Source organism: Aptenodytes forsteri, unplaced genomic scaffold (assembly GCF_000699145.1).
Source record: "Aptenodytes forsteri isolate BGI_AS27 unplaced genomic scaffold, ASM69914v1 Scaffold123, whole genome shotgun sequence".
Classification (NCBI taxonomy): domain Eukaryota; kingdom Metazoa; phylum Chordata; class Aves; order Sphenisciformes; family Spheniscidae; genus Aptenodytes; species Aptenodytes forsteri.
Window position 1 is genome coordinate 2917542 of NW_008794408.1, and position 19942 is coordinate 2937483.

The 19942-nt window shown below is 36.5% G+C and overlaps 1 protein-coding gene across 1 annotated transcript in view; it reads right to left on the reverse strand.

The window, feature by feature from the left end:
• Positions 1–2050: 2050 nt before the first annotated feature.
• The window catches only part of TM9SF2 (transmembrane 9 superfamily member 2), a 37693-nt gene continuing 19801 nt past the window's right edge, over positions 2051–19942 (reverse strand). Inside the window, exons 8-19 of the mRNA XM_009288491.1 lie at positions 19039–19163; positions 18037–18148; positions 15055–15134; positions 14857–14965; positions 14599–14731; positions 14235–14354; positions 11979–12036; positions 11174–11333; positions 9543–9694; positions 8393–8504; positions 7599–7770; positions 2051–3219 (exon numbers count right to left, since the gene is read on the reverse strand). Of these exons, the coding sequence (XP_009286766.1) occupies positions 3152–3219; positions 7599–7770; positions 8393–8504; positions 9543–9694; positions 11174–11333; positions 11979–12036; positions 14235–14354; positions 14599–14731; positions 14857–14965; positions 15055–15134; positions 18037–18148; positions 19039–19163 (1401 nt within the window). The 3' untranslated portion in view covers positions 2051–3151. The remainder of the gene's footprint in view (positions 3220–7598; positions 7771–8392; positions 8505–9542; positions 9695–11173; positions 11334–11978; positions 12037–14234; positions 14355–14598; positions 14732–14856; positions 14966–15054; positions 15135–18036; positions 18149–19038; positions 19164–19942) is intronic.

The window sequence follows — 19942 nt, forward strand, 5'->3', positions numbered from 1 at the left end:
GGGTTGACGGTTGGACTCGATGATCTTAGAGGTCTTTTCCAACCTCAATGATTCTATGATTCTATATATGTAAGGAAATCTGTTTTCAAGCAATCCTAAGCAAAACCGCCAAATGGGAGAGAGGTCAGCAGCAAGGAGGAGATTGCACTAATGACCTCAGCCTTTCCCAGCCATCCCTCACTGCCTTTTACCTGAAAATGGCACAAGCCCCATGAAGATATTGTCCGTGACTAGCTCACAGTCAGCTAACATTTGCGATACGGTTGCAAGACTCCAGTGAAGCAGCCGAGGGCACACGTGATCTGTACGACAGCAAAAAATTACAAAGTCTTCCGGCTGTTCAAACACAGCTAAGCATTTCAATAAGAAGTGAAGCTACCAGGCTAGAGGTGGACCAGGTGGCTTGCCATGAGATACAGCTTGCCGTAAAGCTGCTTTTTTCTCTCTTCTTTCTTAGAGAAAGAAAACCAAACTCCCACACCATGCTTTCAAAACACGATTTGGACCGAGGATTACTTTCCGACTAAATTTGGCAATGATGGTCACTTTTTTCAGACTCTGAAGAACCAGTTTTTAAATTATTTACCAGCCACCAAAAAACCGACGCTGAAGTGTTATATTTCGTCTAAATTTGCTCTGTCTTCATGCAGCTCAGCAATTTGTTCCTACCTCTTAACCTTCCTATTAATTTACATTTTCTCAGATATCCGTGCAGCAAGTGCATTTTAAGAAAGTATCTGGTAATATAGAAAGATTTTGGAAGAAGCCAGTATTTTGAAAGTTTAGACAAAACCCCAGGCCTCCCAAGAGATCCGAAGAAAGATACGGCACACAGTAGAACATTTGGATGCCCTAACACACACCAGAAGCCTAAATGCTAGAAAAACTTTAAATTATCTGAGGCAATAATGGGTTTCAAGGGAGGGGACGACTTTAATATAGCTCTTCCGTAAAACCTGTGATGTATTAAAAACTTTCTGGATTGTTTCAAGTACTGCACACTGAAACCTAACCATTTCAAATTCCAAACCAGCTGCAATTATTACAAGGCAAGGCTGCTTGAAAAATTGTCTGTGCAGCAGGTTTAGATTCCAGAAGATAACGACACACTTCACAAACTGCCTTTAAAGGTGAAAATGAGATACTTGAGAACCTGCCGTGACTTCTCAACTAGTCTGTAGGAAAAAAAAAAAAAAAAAAAAAGGGAAATGCAAAAGGGAAATACACCCATCAGTTTCAAACCCGTATACAAACCACATGGCTACATCTATCTCGCTTCTGTTAATCTGGGTTTTAAACAGCAGTTGTAAATACATCACAAAAATCTGTTTTCGTACCTCTACACTGAAATTCTTGAGCACCTATTATATTCATATTTGAATAACAGACAACTGATTCATGTTTCTCAAACTAAGCATTCCCATTTGTGTAATAACTATTGATGATTTTGAGCAGTGACTATACACACAGTAGGTGATCACAAAACCAGGGATATTAAGAATATTCAATTTTATACTTTTTAAAGTTTAAATCAAGAGTCACACTACAGCTCACTGCATTAGTAAAGAACAAACGCTTACCACACTCACCCTTTTCCTGTTTTCAACGTAAAACATGGAAGATTTATCTGAAATCAGCATTTCCTAGCGACTGCATGTGGGGAGGGGCACAAGAACAAACCTGTCCACAACGTCTGAACAGAGCTGTGGTTGGGGATAGGCAGAGCACGAGAGTGGTGTGGTTCATCTGGGAGGGGCTGTGGAGGAAATGTCACCTGAAGCCTTTTTACGTGCCAACTTTTAGGAGGTTAATAATGACAAGTTACCTTAACCAAAGATATTTTTATTGGGTTCAGTATTCAAGCATCATTAGGTTAAGGTCTTTTAGAAAGGTAAACCGGTAAGAATAAAAAACCCCAACCTTATGAACGGCAATCGGTACATGAAGTTTCATTTTAAATAAAATTTTATCAGGCTTGTGAAAACATGCCAAAAGCCAAATTGCGTTACGAGTCTAAAATTACCAAAATTGCCATGAACAAAATACTCCATTTTCAAAAAAAGCAAATATAGGTTTAACGCTAGTCGTCCAAAATCGTCACTAGTCTCTTAATATAAGGCAAAACCAGTAATTTTCTTTTATTTTTTAACCTACATTAAGTACAATCAGCAACAGTTGCCTTATAGAATATGCATCATCGAGATCTAAAAGCAAGATCAGCAGGGAATGCTGACTCATGCGTTATAAGATCTTCTCCACATACTGACAATTCCATAGCAACCTCTGAAAACGTATCTGGGTTAAGGACTGGATTAATGCTGTAGAGTGGTTCGTTAAATGTGTGTATAATTTAATTCTCATGCGCCACAATCACATTTCCGTGTTATTGCCATGTAGCACAAATAACATTTCCGGCAGATCTAAGGGTGTGTCAATATACATTAAACCATAGAAAATGCCATAAAATACTCTATGCAATCTTTAAGCATCCATCTTCAATATAATTGTATTTACACATTTTTATGAACTTATAATATGTAATAAGCCACTGAAGACATTTTTACAATATTTATTAGATTATGAATTTATAAATTCAAGGACTCAGAGGCACATCGTTTAAAAGGCCAAGAACACCGAAACTAATGAAGTCACAGAAATCAGAATATTTATGGACGTAACACCAGTAAAAAATAAAAATCACATCCAAACTAAAAGCAACACTTCTTTAGAGTCATCCTTCAAAGTTAGCATAATAAAAAGTTCTCATTTCCCTCAAAGAAAAATAATTCATCCCAACTACCAAGCTAGAAAAACCTATTTACAGTTGTACTTTGATCAGAAGTATCATTAAGTTGTGTAATACAGCCAACTTCTACTCTGCCGTTAGAATTGAACGTTTCTTTTAAAGTATAGTCGTATTTACAAATGCATAAATATCGTAACTCTGATCTTCATTTAGATCTGAATGAAAACAGGTTAAGTCACAATACAAACGTGTTAGTGGAAAAAGTAGCTGCATATTCAGTATCATTCTCAAAGAATAGGAAGCCAATACTTCTGATAAAGCTCAAGTTCATCAACTAGACCAGGTCTTTAAGTTATGTTAATGAAGATTAAACCTCTTCCGTGTTAATTCTTTGCATTGCTTTCTTCAGTCAACTTTCACCACGCTGTATATTTTGGTTACAAACCAAAAGCATGCAAAGAATCCAATTGTACCTAAAAAAACAACAACAAACAAACAGAAAGAAGTTACACTCAGGAAAACTGACACAGGAGGCATCAATTTCTATCTGTAGTTCATAAATCAGGACATACGTACAATATTCTAAATAATTTAATTGCCTAATTATGCAATCTGCTCTCTTTAGTCTTCAGTACATCCATCAGATCAGCTAATGGAAAGTTACAGACTGTACCTGGTCTTTATAGGCATCAACTACTATACAAGTATCTCATTATTTTCACAATCATAGAGCTGATCACATGGAAGACTCTCGTTTTAAGATGTTTCTGTGTTATTTCTCTTCCTACATATTTGTTCTTTGTTGTTTCATTATTTCCCAGTCCAACTCCTTCACACTGCTCCACTTCACCCTTCTTCAGTGACTAGTCACTCACACTCTACCTGATCTGCTCAGCTGGTCAGAATATTGCTATTATATTTAATAAATCAATTAGATTGACAGCATCAAAAGGAGTCCCCATTTCTTAGTTACACGTTAAGGTCTTGGAAAATTAGAGCACTACCTTTATTTCTGCGTAAATGAAGTTAACACGAATTTCAAACCATAGCGTAGTTACTACACAACTTGTACTTCCTATTGAAAACGTGTTACATACCTTAAAAATAAACACTTCTGAAATACTTAAGGCAGTCAAAAGATGTAAGCAAACTTGAACTGAAATTTAAGGACGAAGACTGTTTCCCTGGTAACTTATAATCCTTTTAGCTGAACAAAAATAGCTGCATCCCTTCTCTTTGTGAAACTCCAACAGAAGTTTTGAACAGAAATATTCTTTTGAATGCAAAGTAGTTAATATAGTTGGGCTTTGTTAATCTAACTGGATTACTTCAAAATGCAGCCTCAATCAGAACGATAATGGACTGAACAGCAGCTCAGAACACCTGTTACAGGAACCTTCGTTTCCCACAAAAACTAGGTCAGGAAAAAAGCCCTGAAGATTATCTGATTTTTGCCTGAGTACCTTTTCTAAAATCATAGCCTGATGCAAGAGCCAAGTAGGTTCTTTAAAGAAAAAAAATTGCCTTTATTTTAGATCTGATAAGAGGCACAACAAAAGTTGTGTGCTAACTCATTCACTGTACAAGCTTAGAAGGAAGGAACCATGAACGATACCACGGTAATTTTTTTTCTTTTCCTTCACGCTCGCTAAACTACTGATGTTTAACCGACTCATTTACTGTGATACGTAGTTGTGGTCCCAGCTGTGAATCAAAGATTTGTCATGTAGCTCCCGGTATTTTGCCTGCTGAGCCTGATCAATGACCTGGAATGCAGTATGGATGCAAGTGCCTGAAGCATGTGTTACACTGACATAGCAGCAGGGCACCGTCAAAACCCTTCCTGATACTGACGATTTTTAACAGATGAGTAAGCAGCAGCAGAATAGTTTTGATACAACAATTATGATTTTCTCTTTTCAGCTTCTTTATCATCCTGACACAGGAAGTCAGTTGCCTTTAGGAGCAGTTTTTGCTAAATTGCTAATATGCTTTTTCGTTTAAGAAGCAGGGCCTGTCCCTTTACCCTGCCTCTAACTTTTTCTGTAAAACCTTATCTCAAAGCACTTCAGTAAATCTCAGAGAACTGAACATATCCACTTTTGAATGCATATCAACCTGAATGGACAAAATTATTCTTAAATCTTAAGAAAAAAGGACTATTCCCTCACATTAAAGGATAATTTGCACTTAATCTTGTGGGAAGTAGATAAAAAAAAAATCGTTAAGCATATGATGTTTCAAAGTTCTAACCGTTTGGTTAACTTCACCTCTATTCTCCCCTAATTTCAATATAGAAACCGAAAATTTCAAGAAATGAAAGCATCCAAACTCTGAAAGCTTAGTTCAAGTCGCACGGCAAAATTCACATCTCCACTGTCCCAATTAGATACGAAGGACTACCACAGAAAGCATCTCAAGGAGTCTCAGAGTAAACCACCTCTTCTTTCCATGCTTGTGAACCTACCCTGAAAAGGACTCCCCAGATTTGCTGGCAGGCGCTGCACAGCCAACTGGTCAATTGAAAGTGAATGCGTGAGCAAAGGAAAAGGGAGATGCACTGGACACATCTTAATGCCTTTAGACGATGTGACATGACTGACTTTAAAGAATAAGGGCGAAAGATGGAAATTATATGGGTACCGTAGGTGCTGAAAAGCAGTTAAGCCAAGTCTCAGCATAGAAAATTTACTGTAAATGCCCTTCATCTTGAATGTGTGCACTCCAGAACTACTGCATGCACCCAAAGTAAACAGATTGAATAAAGGAGGCAGGCAAAACACAATTCTGGTTTTGGCCAAAACTGTTTACTATTGAAGGCAGACATGCTGAATATCTATTGGAAAAGCTAGTGAAACTAAATTAATTGACCTTACACTTGTGTAAGGCCTAATTATTTTTTCACACTACTTCGTAAGTTTGCACCGCATTTAAAATTGATCTACATACAGCAGTACACATTCATTTCTAGTTGAACAACCATGCATTCTTAAATTCTTTAGTTCAATGTAAATTCAATTTAGTTCAATGTAATTCTTTAGTTCTATTAGTAAACCCAGATCACAAATAAAGGTTAAGAGAAAGGCAGGGCAAGAAATAAGACGGAGCGAGAAAGGGAGGCAGAATCTCTGATCTACGCATTCAGAATGACTTGCTAACCAGTACCCAAAATCTAAGTAGAGATGATGTGTAACTTACAAAACATCTGCAAGCAACACCAAAACACATTTGACTGATTTAAAAAGGATGGTAGATAAAAGTAACCACTTTTGGAACACAGCTTGATGACTTTTCAAAGAGATTATGTAACGTACATAAGTCCCATTCCCTCCTTTTAACAGGCAATGACTCAAGAAACTCCTTGCAGGCTCTTGCTCCTGTTCATCATCATCTGCATTCAGTCGAGGTGCACAAACTGCTTCAATATTTCCTAAGCTGAAGCGGCAATGTCTTTGAAATTAATGTTCAATTACGCTTAAAATGAACACCATTCTCAAATGTCAGTTCTTCTCCCACTAGATTTTTTTTTTTGTTCTCCTACATTAAGTGGAAATGAAAATTCTGCTTACAGTTATAGTGAGATCTGTATTAAAAGCTCTGATGACAAGCCATTTGTGTTCCAGCAGGCCTCAAAATACAGCCTTTATAGCTGTATACATAAATCCATATCAAAGCCTTAGGAATCATTAAACTTCTTCAAAAACATAGAGCTTGAAATCATTTAAAGCATCGATCCGTTCAAAATACTTTCAAAAATACTGCTCTGTAGGGTAAGGTCCACAAAGACTGATTACATTCTGCTGGAACAGAATTCATTATTTTTAAGATTTTTGGGGAGTCGGTGGTTGCTGCCTTCTTGCATGAGAGTTTGAAAGGACACTTCTTGCATCTTTCACTGCCATTCCTTCACCCCAAACAAGGCGTAAGTGTGTCTGACCAAAGATTCCTTTTTAGTGCTGAAGATGACAAAGGAAGATTTTGTCATCTCATCTCACTTACTGAAGAGGAAATTGAAGTGCAGCACCTAAGACAGGTGCTTTTCCAAAAGTTCACAATAAAGATGACAAGGTTCTGACATGACTACATTAAAAATGGTTAAGAAGTTCTGTCTGCTTCCCCTGCCACTTCAATGCAATTGGGAAAGAAGGTAAAGAAGTTCCGGAAGAGAACAAATACGGGGGGGGGGGGGGGTATTCTCTGTCAACTTTCACTCCTCTCTCTTCCTTCCCCCTATTCCACAAAAGCTGCATTTTTTTCCTTAGTTGACACTGTAACTTTAGACTTGACTGTGTGTGATTTGAAGTGTGTTTCTCCAAAGACAACTAATTTAAAAAATTGAGTTTGTCACACAACTAACACAGGAATGAAATCTGGAGAAGTATTTATCACAGTATTCTCTGTCAACTTTCACTCCTCTCTCTTCCTTCCCCCTATTCCACAAAAGCTGCATTTTTTTCCTTAGTTGACACTGTAACTTTAGACTTGACTGTGTGTGATTTGAAGTGTGTTTCTCCAAAGACAACTAATTTAAAAAATTGAGTTTGTCACACAACTAACACAGGAATGAAATCTGGAGAAGTATTTATCACATTTAAAAGTGTCATATTTGAAGATCTAATTACAAGCCACACCTCAAATTAGCAGTAGTTTTGCCTCATCCTCACTTAATCTCTTTCACTAAAATTTGTGATCAGAGAATTGGAAAACATTACACAACTACCTGGGGGGGGGAGGGAATAAAAGACTTATATACAAATTTATGATCCTGTATCAAGATAAGTTTTGCCAAGGATTCTACTGTGCAAAGCTAAAGGTAGACTCAACATTTAAAATTAAGGTTCAATATACTTACCTGTGAAAAGGAAGAAGATCAAAACCATAATCATGGTATAACCAAAATATAAAATGGTGCTAGCCGTTCCTGTGATTTGCAGTTTAGAAAAAAAATAATGTATTGCATATATTAGGAAATAAACTGCAGTGAAACCACTAGTGAGAAACGAACGCCACTGCCAGTGATAGTCCTAGAAGGGGTGGGGAAAAAAATATGTATGAGTAATATTCCATATACCTCTAACGCGCTGATCCTATTACTGAATGCAGAGCTACTTTTTCTTTTATTACTTTACCAAAAAGTGAGTTTTTATATAGTTTTTATCTACAGGAAAAAAACCATATATAATCAATACTGCGTTAATTACACCATTTGCAATTACAGATAAGAAACCTAAAGATCAATATCAAATAAGCAAAAATCTGAAGACCCAAATAAGCCAGACCTACTATTGCCAGCCACAGAGACTGGTTCTCCCCCGCCCCCAAGGTTGGGCATGTGCAAAAACGCACACTGATTGAACAAAGTTAATGGATTAGTTTAGCATCTTCAGAAAACAGGGAGTTAAGGCTCTAAAGATGAGATATCTGACTTAGTGGTACTCGGTGCAGGGTTTTAATATTTGTTACGAGTTTTGCCAAAAGTAGCCTGCTTCACTTCTGCTTCACTTTCTAAGACATGATTTAAGGACATCTAGTAACGGTGTTTATGTTGAATTCTGGAATACTTATTTCCAATTACAAAGCCTGAAAAATTTTTGGAAGCATCCTTAAAAACAATATCAGGTATGAATACTGAAGAATATTTCTTACCTCTGCACATAGATGGAAGTAGCAGAGCAATATTGTGGCCTCAGAACATGTAATAACCAAAATAATGAATACCAGAAACAGGAAGCCAAACATGTAATACATCTGGTGAGACCTATAAAAGGGAGTTTAAAAAAAAATATTTAAATGGACACTGTGCTAATATTATTTCTTCATATGCAGTAATATCACCTTCACCTTAAGTATTCCCCTTCCTACTGAGGTACTATCAGTTGTACGGCCATACAATTGGGTAATTTGTTTTCTAACTGAAGAATAGGAGCCTCAGCAGCTCAGTCTGAAAACAGCGAGAAAGCAAGCCGAAAGCATGGTCCTGTTTGGGATTTTAGGGAAAGAACTGCCTAGACATAATGAGTGAAATTACAGTTCCAGTGAAGTCAGCGTGACCTCTTCCACTGACTTCAGCAGAACTTGGATTTCACCTCGCATTTCAATCAAAGGGGCAGAGCTGCAAAATAACAAGATATGTCAAATGCTGTAGCTGTCTACGTTGGGTAGAGGCACCTATTCAAGGTTCAGAAACAGTTTAACAAGACCCAATAACTAAATTGTGCCAGAAGGAAGACAAATCCCTCACAGTAGATTAGTTTGTCAGCGTGCTATGAGCTCACATCAGAATTCACTTACACTGGACTAGTCTTCGGTGCTTTATTTTTTAAAAGAATCACTCTCTGGTGCCTTTATAAAGATTTCACAAAATTTGTTCTTGTTTATTTTTTCTCCCAAGAGTAGTAATACTTTCCTAGCTCAACAACTACGAAAAAACCTCAAGACAATTTTAACATACTTACTATTCTCAAGTTATATGCCGTATGTCAGCTTCAGAGCCACTTCCACATGAAGTCAGAGGAATAGCATGAGAAAACTAGCTATTCGAATATTGTAGGTCAGCTGTAAATTGCTAAGCATATCACAGCCACTTCTCTACACACCTCAACAAGCAAAACAGGCACTGAATATCTTCTAAACCACAAAACATTAAAAATATGTTAACATTTAAATTTTTATTGAACCAGTACCTGGTAACCCTGCATCACCAAAAATCAGTCAAAGCATCTTGAAGAAAAACTTTCACAAAGAAATTACCACCTTTTACGACAGAGAAAATTCAAACAGATCGTGGTTAACTTACCAAATACTATTGAGAATAAAGAACAACTGTATAAAGATACATCCAAAAGGCAGAATCCCTCCCATGATAATGCCAGGTAATGGCTTTGTATAGAATGATTGCTCAGGAATCTGACGAGGAATTTGATTTGTGCGAACAGGGTGTTCAATAGCCTTTAAACAAAAATAAGAAATTGCTAAATAAATAACTTGCCAAACTACAGCACCACCTTTTTGCTTTCTTTCGGAAATGAGTGGTGGCATGCGCACACCCAGCTACCACTACATCTGCTTTCGCTACCAGCCTAGCTACCGACATTTGCTAGGCAAACGAGCTAAAAGACAGCTCTTACCAAAAACATAGCAACAGGTATTTTGGACTTCCCTTTTTATGATTACCTATCTATGATCTGTTACAGAGCCTGAGCTGATTTCTCACTTTTCAGCTGGGGGGTGGTGGTGGTGCAGACTCTTGCTTTCCCCTTCTAAAAATCCCTGTATGTTGTTTTTCAGGATTGACTCCAAGAATCACATTAGGGTAAACTTACAAACTGAGAGGATTCAATCTGGCAATTAAATCCTAACTGAAGAGGCATACATAGATCAGCATGGTGGGAGAAAAAATTTAAGCCAAATAAATGCATACTTTGCCATCTTTCCCCTTTCGTAAAGATTACATCAAGAGCATCAATAGATGCTTGCTAGGTACTTGCTTTCTGATTTAATATATTTGTGACACCTGTCACATTGCCGTATAGTTTATCAAATCCTCCTTTATTAAAGGAACTGCCTCTGTACAATGCAGGGGGGGTTGCTGGAATTTCAACCTGATTATCAGAAAAAACCCACTGAGTTCTGGTTACAAAAACCGGGTAACTACAATCAACTTTAAAAGCGCCTTCTAAGACACTTAATATTCTCTGAAGGTATTCCATGAGAGCTACAGAGAGCTGGAACTCTGGATTCCTATACAGGAAAAAACCACAAAAATATCTGAACTCATAGATCTTTAAGTTTGTGGGGCACAGCAAACCACTTTTTAAGCAATAATGGAAGAACCGATTTCACTATTTAAGAAGGTTTGGTCACCAGTGTCACGTAGAGCCCTCATATAAATAAGTAAAATTGGCCAGTTTAGGAGTCAATCCCAATTAACGTCTGCCAAGCAGTGATAACCATCTACAGAACATTTATGCAAAGAGATTTCACAAGATCTCTAGCAATTTGATCAGAAAATATCCTTCTAAAGACTCGGTGTAGAGGGCAGACAGGAACAAAAAACATGGGGGAAAACCAGAAACGTGTAAGTTGCTTTCCCTTATGCTTGGCTGGGTCAACTAAATTTTTTAGTAATGGAAGAGATGCTAATTAAAATAAAGAAAGCCCAAATCACTGCTTTATCTCGTGCAGTCACTCAATTAAATACAACGATAACCCTAATTGTTGCGGAGAATTATCACCATCACCAACAGACTGAAAATCAATGTCCTGGAATCCCAAGATTGGATATCTAATGCAGCTCTAAAGTAACCGAACAGGACTGGAGCTGACAATGCAACTAGCTTAGGTGCTACCTCAGTCATAGTCTACACAGTGAAAAATATATGTGTGTGTGTGTATGTGTGTACAAAACAATTTCTCAAAAACACTTACGTTTTTCTTAAAACCAAAATAGGCACCAATAAACGTCAGCGGTACAGATATGCAAAACCAGAGTGCCAAAATAGCAACCAAAGTACCAAACGGAATAGCTGCTGAAGAGCCTTCTCCCCAGAGAATGAGGTTCATGATAAAAAAATCTGCAAATACAATTCTGAAAAAGACATAACACACAAAGCACAGAAATACTCCTTAATATTTAACGTTAACAAAACAATAGCACTGTATTAAGATTTCAGTGAAAATCTCTTAAAATGAAATGACACACACAAAATATCAAAATGAAGAGGTCAAACAAGCAATTCTTTCTTAATCTAGTGGGACTGAACTCCAGCAGGAGCTGACGTTCCAACTAAGCAATTTCAAATATATGCTTGTCTTAACTACACTTCAGGGTAAGACTGCTTGCTGTGATTAAGTAGAAAAATTTATCACAGTGGTTATACAGTATATGACACCATATAAGACCAACTACAGTGTGGTTACAGAAACAGGCTAGAGTAAAAGAAAGCGATGAAAAAGTGTGCCTGTCTAAAACTTAGTACTACCATAATACTCTTTCTTAATCAACCTTTTCATGCGGTGAGAGTAAACAAAAGCTTACTAAAAAAAAAAATCTAAGGATGATATGCCATTAACATATTCATCTTTGTCAAAAGCACTGTGGTATTTTTGTAGCTTCTGGAATAAAGGGACGATGTAATAAGATTTACTTGTATAGCTGAAACTTAAAAATTAGCTATGCATGTCAGAGAAGCGCAATTTAATTCTTTTAATCATGGCGATATTCTCAACTTACCCAGGGCAAAGGAATGATGTCAGCAGGACATTTGTTTTCCATTTCTCACCTCCAAATGCTGTATTAAAACATTTGACAGTCATCAAAACATGCATTAAGCTCAGAACTATTAATTTTCCAGTCCATTTACCTGTTATACTTAGCTTGCAAATACTCAAATAATGTGCTATCATGCCCAAGTTTAAAACAGTAAACTAAATCTTTAGTAATAAAACTGAGCTCCCTCATCATATTGCTTAATCACAGAGCTTCAAAGCAAAGCCTCAGACCAAGGTCAAGAAAAGTATTCCAACTAAATAAACTGGGTTTCTGACCACTTAATCTGTTAAAAGGAAGAAGCAGATTTGCAGTACTTTTAAGTCTTTAAAAAACAGTTTAAACCTGGAGTGATTAAGACATTTAAGCTTTCTAGCATTTGACTGCAGGTTTCAGCAGGAAAACATATATAAATATGTGAAAAGCAAGCTTAACAGTTTTCTTTAAATAATTCTTGTCTAAGAATCTTACAAGAAAGTCAGGACTAATGCACTTACAGGAAGTTGTGATGCTCTCTTGAGTCTTAACAGCATTAAGCAGTGGTGATACCAAAAGACCAAAGATAGCTTTATTACGAAAATCTTTATGAATTTGCACTACGCTGATAAAAATTATAGTCCGCACACTTTCAAATGAAAATATCCTGCTGGAATTCAGTGAAGCTGACAATTTCATCTGAGCACTGCCATAATGACATGCTTCTTTACTTCAAGAGTCAGAAGCGATTATGGTTAGAGTGATTTTAATTAAGTTGCTATTTCTTCATAAAATCTTGGTAGAACATGGCACCGGTTATTAAGATTAACCATTTAATTTCAACTCAGGTTTCACTTTTTAAATGCAATGTTGAAAAAAAAAAAACCAACCCAACCCAAACCCCACTTTTAAAAATGGATATCCATTTCAGTTGCATTTTGGTTTATGTCTCACATTACTTTATTTGTGTACTATAAGGAGAAACATTCATGTTTACATGCTCTATACAGGGTATGGACCACCTCGTGTTATAACAAGAATATCTCTGGATTAGTCACTCACTCTCTTAGCAGTTAAACACAGTATTCAAGTATCAACTAAATGATTCTCAATAAGTAGAATATGAAATGTAATTATTATTAGCTACCTCTCCACCAAAGATACTGGATTGAATTTACCATCGATACACTTCAAGATATCCTTCAAAACTCATAATATACAGCATGATATAAACAATAATTCTGTCCCCAATTATGCTCTTAGTCCTAAAGTCTCCTTCCATTTAGGTCTAATTGGCTCGAAGGGAAGGACAGGGAACAGTCCACTATCACATCACTACCACTGTGGAAAAACTCCCTACAAAAATACAACCCAGTGGTTCTCCCCACATGAAAATTACAAAATGGTTAGAAGAAAGAACTCCAATTTGCCAGGTTGAAGTTCAGAAATAAACTCCTCTAGTCCTTTATGTTCAGAACTAAAATAGTCCAAAAGATCCAGCTCACTCAGTCATAAAGAGTCTTGTACCTTGAGTAAGGTAATTAAAACAAGCTGTATTATGCGGAATGGCATTTTCACCTTACAATAAACCAGAGGGTACAGGGGCAAACACTTTAAGGTTGGTAGGCAGGCCTTGAAACAATAGCTAGCTGGGATCAGTTAAGGAAAATAGTATCAACTAACTACTCTCAGGTGCCCAAACACCACTGGGTTGATTTCTACAACTACAGAGCACCTAATAATCCTTCCCCCTATGCCCCTGCCACAGTCTGATAAGCACCATTCTCCCAAAGACCTAGGAACTACCAAAGACCTAGGAACTAGCTAAAAAGAGGTGACAAATCTCAGGCGTGCAAGAATAGAGGTTCATGATTTGGGGAAGTGTTACCAAGCAACATTGATGGCTAAAACTAAATGCAAGTTAACATCAGCCCCCAACTGTAGGAGACAGAAGTACAAAAACTGTCTGATGTAATGAGCTTAGTATTAGTAAAATGGAATTTGCTTTCCAATTCCATAAATACATAGTAGCAAGAGCAATTCAGGGTCTTTAGGCATGATCGCATCAAAACCAATGTAACCACGTCCGTGTTCTGTATGTGTTTTCTGTTGTAATGGTAAGTACATTTCTTCATCTTGCCCTGAGGGAAACTACAAACAGTACTGGAAAATAAAATTCAGTTCTGTGATGATAATTTACTTTAATGAACTTAAGCCCTGTCATTCTAAATAACTTTTACTCACATTTGTAGAATCTGGCAGCAACATAACCGGCTGGAGTTCCAAGCAGTACCCACAAAACTACAGCACAGGTCATTAGAGCTCCCCGGTTAGCAGGTGACAAAAATCCCAGGCAAGCAAAAACTGTGAAGCAGAGATGCATAATTTTGGAAAGTAGTTATACATTTGACTTAAAGCCAGTATATCAGTTATCTTAAAATCTGTGTATACTAAGTTGCGTGTCTACTATATCAGCTCATCTGTTTCTAATCTTAGACTTTTAAGAAATTTCTAGACAAAAACTATACTGCTACTTTTACTAGTACCTTGCGATTAGCAGTGAAAGATCATCTGTACTCAGCTAACTCCTCCCCACTTTATTACTTACACAGGGTAACAAAAGTCATTATTAAGATCTGCGTGCCAGAGCCTAGAAAAACAGACAACAGCATTCCTTTTCTTGGGGGCCTGAAAATATCACCATGAACCAGTTTCCAGCCAAATTCTTCTTGAGCATCTTCCTGTAAAGGAAAATACACCTATTTTAATACAGTAGATTGCCATTTAAATAGCCTATTACAGAAATACATTTAGCTGAAAAAAATTACATTCCAAATAAATTTTAGGAGGTACATTTCAGACTTACAGTGGAATCCATCTGATTATATCTTGCAATGTCTTTATGCAGTGTCCTCAACATAATCATAGCTACCATTCCAGACAGAAAGAGGACAATCACCAAGGAATTCATAATACTGAATTAAAAAAAAAAAAAAAAATCATCATTCAAATTGCAATGTGAACACTTCAGTACAGTACACTTGAAGACAAACTTTCTTCTCACCTAAACCATTGAATGTGAGTGTGAGGCATGGATTCCAAAATATAATCCCATCTTGATGCCCACCTTATATTTTTTTCTTCCTGAAACAGTAAACACATCAGTTTCAGATACAGTCAGTATCCAACTTAAATTTACAAGTTGATGTTCATGCAAAGCAATCTTAAATCTCATGAGAAATTACAAATTTAATTTTGCATGCCTTAAGGGGAATAGTTTAATAACAACTACCTAAAACAAACCTAAGATTTGACCATAGAATCTAAACCAAAGTATTTTCTGAATAGTATTGAGCACCCATGTCTTCTTAGGACATAAAGGCATATCAGATTAATTTAGTTGTGCTTCCTCCCTTCAAGAATTACATTATTTCATCTGGAATTCAAACGACAAGCAGAATAACGAAGAACATGCATTTTTTAGTGTGTAAGTCAACACCACAGACACTGAGAAACTAAGCTCTGCTATACAGTCTCCAGCATAATGTTCCACTTTTTAGATAGTGCTCTGTCTGAATTATCCTTTGCTTTGACGCAACCTTGTTTCAGTACCAACTACCAAGCCAATTACATTCAGCTTATACTGCAAGACAGGTGGCGAGACAATACTACAAAACTTACGTTGTTAGTAGAAGGAAACAAATTATTCCTTCATGCATTTCAGCTGATTATACTTATTCAGACTGAACATTCATTGATCAGAGACACTTCAAAAAGAGCATTTCTTTGTTTTATTTTGCAGACTAAACATGAAAAAAGGAATAAACAGTGCTGATCAACCTGAAGATTGCTATTAAACAAACCATAAGCGTTAGTATCCATTAATAAAAATGGCTAGGTGTTTTTCTGACAGGATGTTATTTTAGTAATTTAGAACATACAAGAGCAAGAGTGCTTTCCAGTAAAGCCAGTTTTTGAAAATATAAAAAACAGCAGGTTAAAAAATTTAGCCAAATATCTAGTTCACTGAGGTAATAAAATTAGGTCTCAACGCAAGCAACAAGTTTCTAAACCAGTATCAACAATTCTAGGACAGAATCGCATTTTTCCCGCATACCTACACTGCCTTTTTTCTGTTTTCCTGAGATGACCTGATCTGCCAACCCAATGGAATTTTAGAAAAAGACCTCCAACTGATGTAACATTGTGCACAGGACAGTAACACATGCATAGCTGGGCATGTCATTTTTATTTATTTATTTTTTTTTTAAGATAAACAATATAATAGCATGAAGCTAAGGTCATTCTTAAATACTAACTTCTCACAGGTTTCCAGAAGTACTTGTTTCAGTATACAAATTAATTTCAGCATCATAACTGATATAATTTCTCAAAATATAATTATTACTCATACATAATATAACCCCTCCTGAATATTTTTCTTATACTATTTATCGTATTTTGAACTCTACCATGTAATCCAGTACATTACTAGAGTAAAGAACTATCATGGCAATTCTTCAAACACTGCTATAACAGCTTATACGAGATAAAAGGGGTTCATGCCTAAGACAGCATGGTGATATAATGATATTAGAAGACCAGTGCTTTATTGCGTACTTCTAATGACAGTGGCAGTGGGTCCCACACCCTTTCTCAATGCTACCCTCCAACTAACTTTAAAGATCAACTATCTAGTCTCCATTTCACCACAGTTGAACTGAATTCTACAGCAGGCTATAAATCTAGAATTAAGATAGATATATGAACAGCCTTGATATGACAATGGCCTATCATTTTGAAAGACACCACTGGCCTTGCAATCAGAACAAGAAAAAGGTTAAACAAAATTAAAAATGGCCCTATTGCTATTTTTTAATCTATTAATTGCCAAGATTCTGATTAAAGTCTGTTAACGACCAAAAAAAAAAAAAAAAAGGCTTAGTCTCTTCATATCCAGAAGAATCACAGAATTGAAGTTGAAAATATGAACTGCTGTGCGTGAGCTATCCCTTCAATACATACACAGAGAGTCAAGAAATCCAGTTAGTTATAACCTGCACTCTTTTTAGCGAGTCACTTGCATTTTGAGGCTTAGACTAATAGGGAAACAGTTTGGGAAAGAGTGGGAAACTTTGGGAAACAGTTTGTCCAGCAAACTCCATTTAAAAAAAAAAAAAAAATCTCTTGCTCGTCACCAGAATGAGACATATTCAGGTATCACTGCTCCCTACAGTTGCCTGATACACTGTTCCTCTGTCTAAATAGAGAAAAACTTTCCCCAAAAAACCATTTAAAAAAAAAAAAAAAAAAAAATCTCTTGCTCGTCACCAGAATGAGACATATTCAGGTATCACTGCTCCCTACAGTTGCCTGATACACTGTTCCTCTGTCTAAATAGAGAGTAGCGGAACAAAGAATGCCAGCTTCCTACTCTTTTGCAAATTTCCATGGGAGGAAGACCCTGAACAGAAGAAAGCTTTTGTAGCAGGAGAGCAGAAAATGATCAGCTTCAATCTCTTGCTCGTCACCAGAATGAGACATATTCAGGTATCACTGCTCCCTACAGTTGCCTGATACACTGTTCCTCTGTCTAAATAGAGAGTAGCGGAACAAAGAATGCCAGCTTCCTACTCTTTTGCAAATTTCCATGGGAGGAAGACCCTGAACAGAAGAAAGCTTTTGTAGCAGGAGAGCAGAAAATGATCAGCTTCAAGCTACCTACAACACAAATTTGCTGAAACACACAATTTCTCAGACTTAGAGCTTGGATTGAAAAATTAACTACCAGACAACCTAGGTAAACATGGAAAGTGTGATTCTTTTAAAAAACACATATGCATTTCACATTCAGTGTGTGGGCAATGGTATGCAAAATTGTAAAGCATGTGGTTAAATCCCAAGCCACCTCTGACATTCCAGTTCAAATAAAGTTTTAAAACCACAAATTTACTATTCTGAGATAATCTTAGTTGTCCATCTTTATAATTCAGAGTATTAATACACGATTTTACGAGGTAACTACTACAGAAAACTTAGTACTCACTTCAAAAGAAACTGAGTATGTGTAAGCAATTTTGACTTCTCCATTAGCCTTATTACTTATATCCATAGGTAATCCTGAGCAATCAGGGTTGTCTGGATGAGTATGCTTGTAACTGCAGGAAGAAAAAACACAGAATGAAAGCTGCTTCACTGACAACACTCTTAAGAAATAATTCATTCATCTTACACAACCATCAATTTCATCCAGGATTCTTCCCTTAAATATAAAAACTGTTCTTAATGCCTCATAACTTTCAGAACTCATAAGAAATGTACCATAAGCACAAGACTTTTTGATACTTGAACTTTTTAAACAACAGTTGTCTCTTCTAACAAGAAAACTAGAGAGAGCACAGTCTCTAAAGCAGAGCACCAAAAATTAAAGAAGTCTGAGTACTGCCAAGAACCTCCAAAACACTCAGAAAGTTACAACAACAGAATTACTAACTTTTGTCAGAAAAAAACCACTTTCATCATGATGCTGGACCAACAATGCAACAAGCTCAGTTATACCAAGAATACAAGAGAAAGGAAAGACAAGATGCTAAGAAATAATAAAACAGACATCAGTTGTGCAAAAGCCACACAGACGCCAGAACAAATGACGAGTATATTTGTGAAATCATTCCATTCAAATCCTGATTGCTGAAGACATCAAATGTTGCACTCCAATTACTCCTGCCTCAGGCACTGGTGGCCTATTCCGTCACAAGACAAAATGTTCCTCAGTAGGGAAATGAGGGTTGCTTCACTGAACACATACCACTTCCAGGTTTTATTTTATCTTTTTTTTGGCCCAAACAGGAAATAGTGCACAAAGATCTATCGAATTCAGAACAAAATTATGTTAGACTGTCCTACATTAGACTACATCAATGAACAGGAAAGCTAATCTACAGGTGACATATCTGAAAATATTTCTGACTAGCAACAGGTCCCCAAATGAAAGCAAGTACCTTGGGATGGACCACTGTTTGATGACAAGTTACTTCTGAGTACTAACCTTTTTGGTTCAAGTTTAGCAGCAACCAGTCTTGCTCCCAGAGCTTCGTTTTCCACAACATGGTAATATATTTTTATGTCAACATGATTGAAGATATAAAAAGTATCTTTTTCATGAAATTCTGACTGCAATGATAAAAGACGGTGTTAAACAATCAAAAAGATAAAGACATCTAAAAGCCTTAGGTGGAAGCTTTACGTAACAGAATTTTAGACCGTGTAACAGTTTTTCTGTCAAGAAGTTCTCCTACAAGATGAATGCAGGATTCTGGGAACACAAAGACAGTAAAGTCTTTGCATTAAAGCCTTGCATTAAAAAGACAAACTAGAAAAGTTAATGCTAAGAACTGTCTACCACAGTTGTAAAGTAGAAAAACATATTGAATATAAAATGTATTTATAAATATAAATATATTAAAATATTTCATTAACTGAAGATGTCCCATTTTATTTAAGTAGCAAACTGAATACATAACTATGTGACAACTTTCATACCAGAAGCATTTCATAAACATCAGCTATTTTAAAACAACGTATATATTTTTCATAGATTAAACAGAACCTCCCAAGATAAACAATGCAAATAATTGCTCTCTGCGACAGAACCACCTTGACATTTGAAACCAAAGATGCACAGGCACGAACTACAAGCAGCAGCCAAGAATGCTGAATACAAATCTCAGGTGAAGGGAAACATCAGCTTGGTATTTAGTCAGTTAAAGAGGTTGTTAAATCACAAGCATTACGTCTACTGAAGTTCAATTAGTACTTCTTCAGGGTTCTATCGCCACCCCTTTCTACAAAGCACCCTAATTATAAGAAGTTATATAAAGAACGTGTTCTTCTACAGTCCTTCAGTTACTCCTTCAAAGGTTATTTTCCTTTTATTAAAACCAAGTATTTAA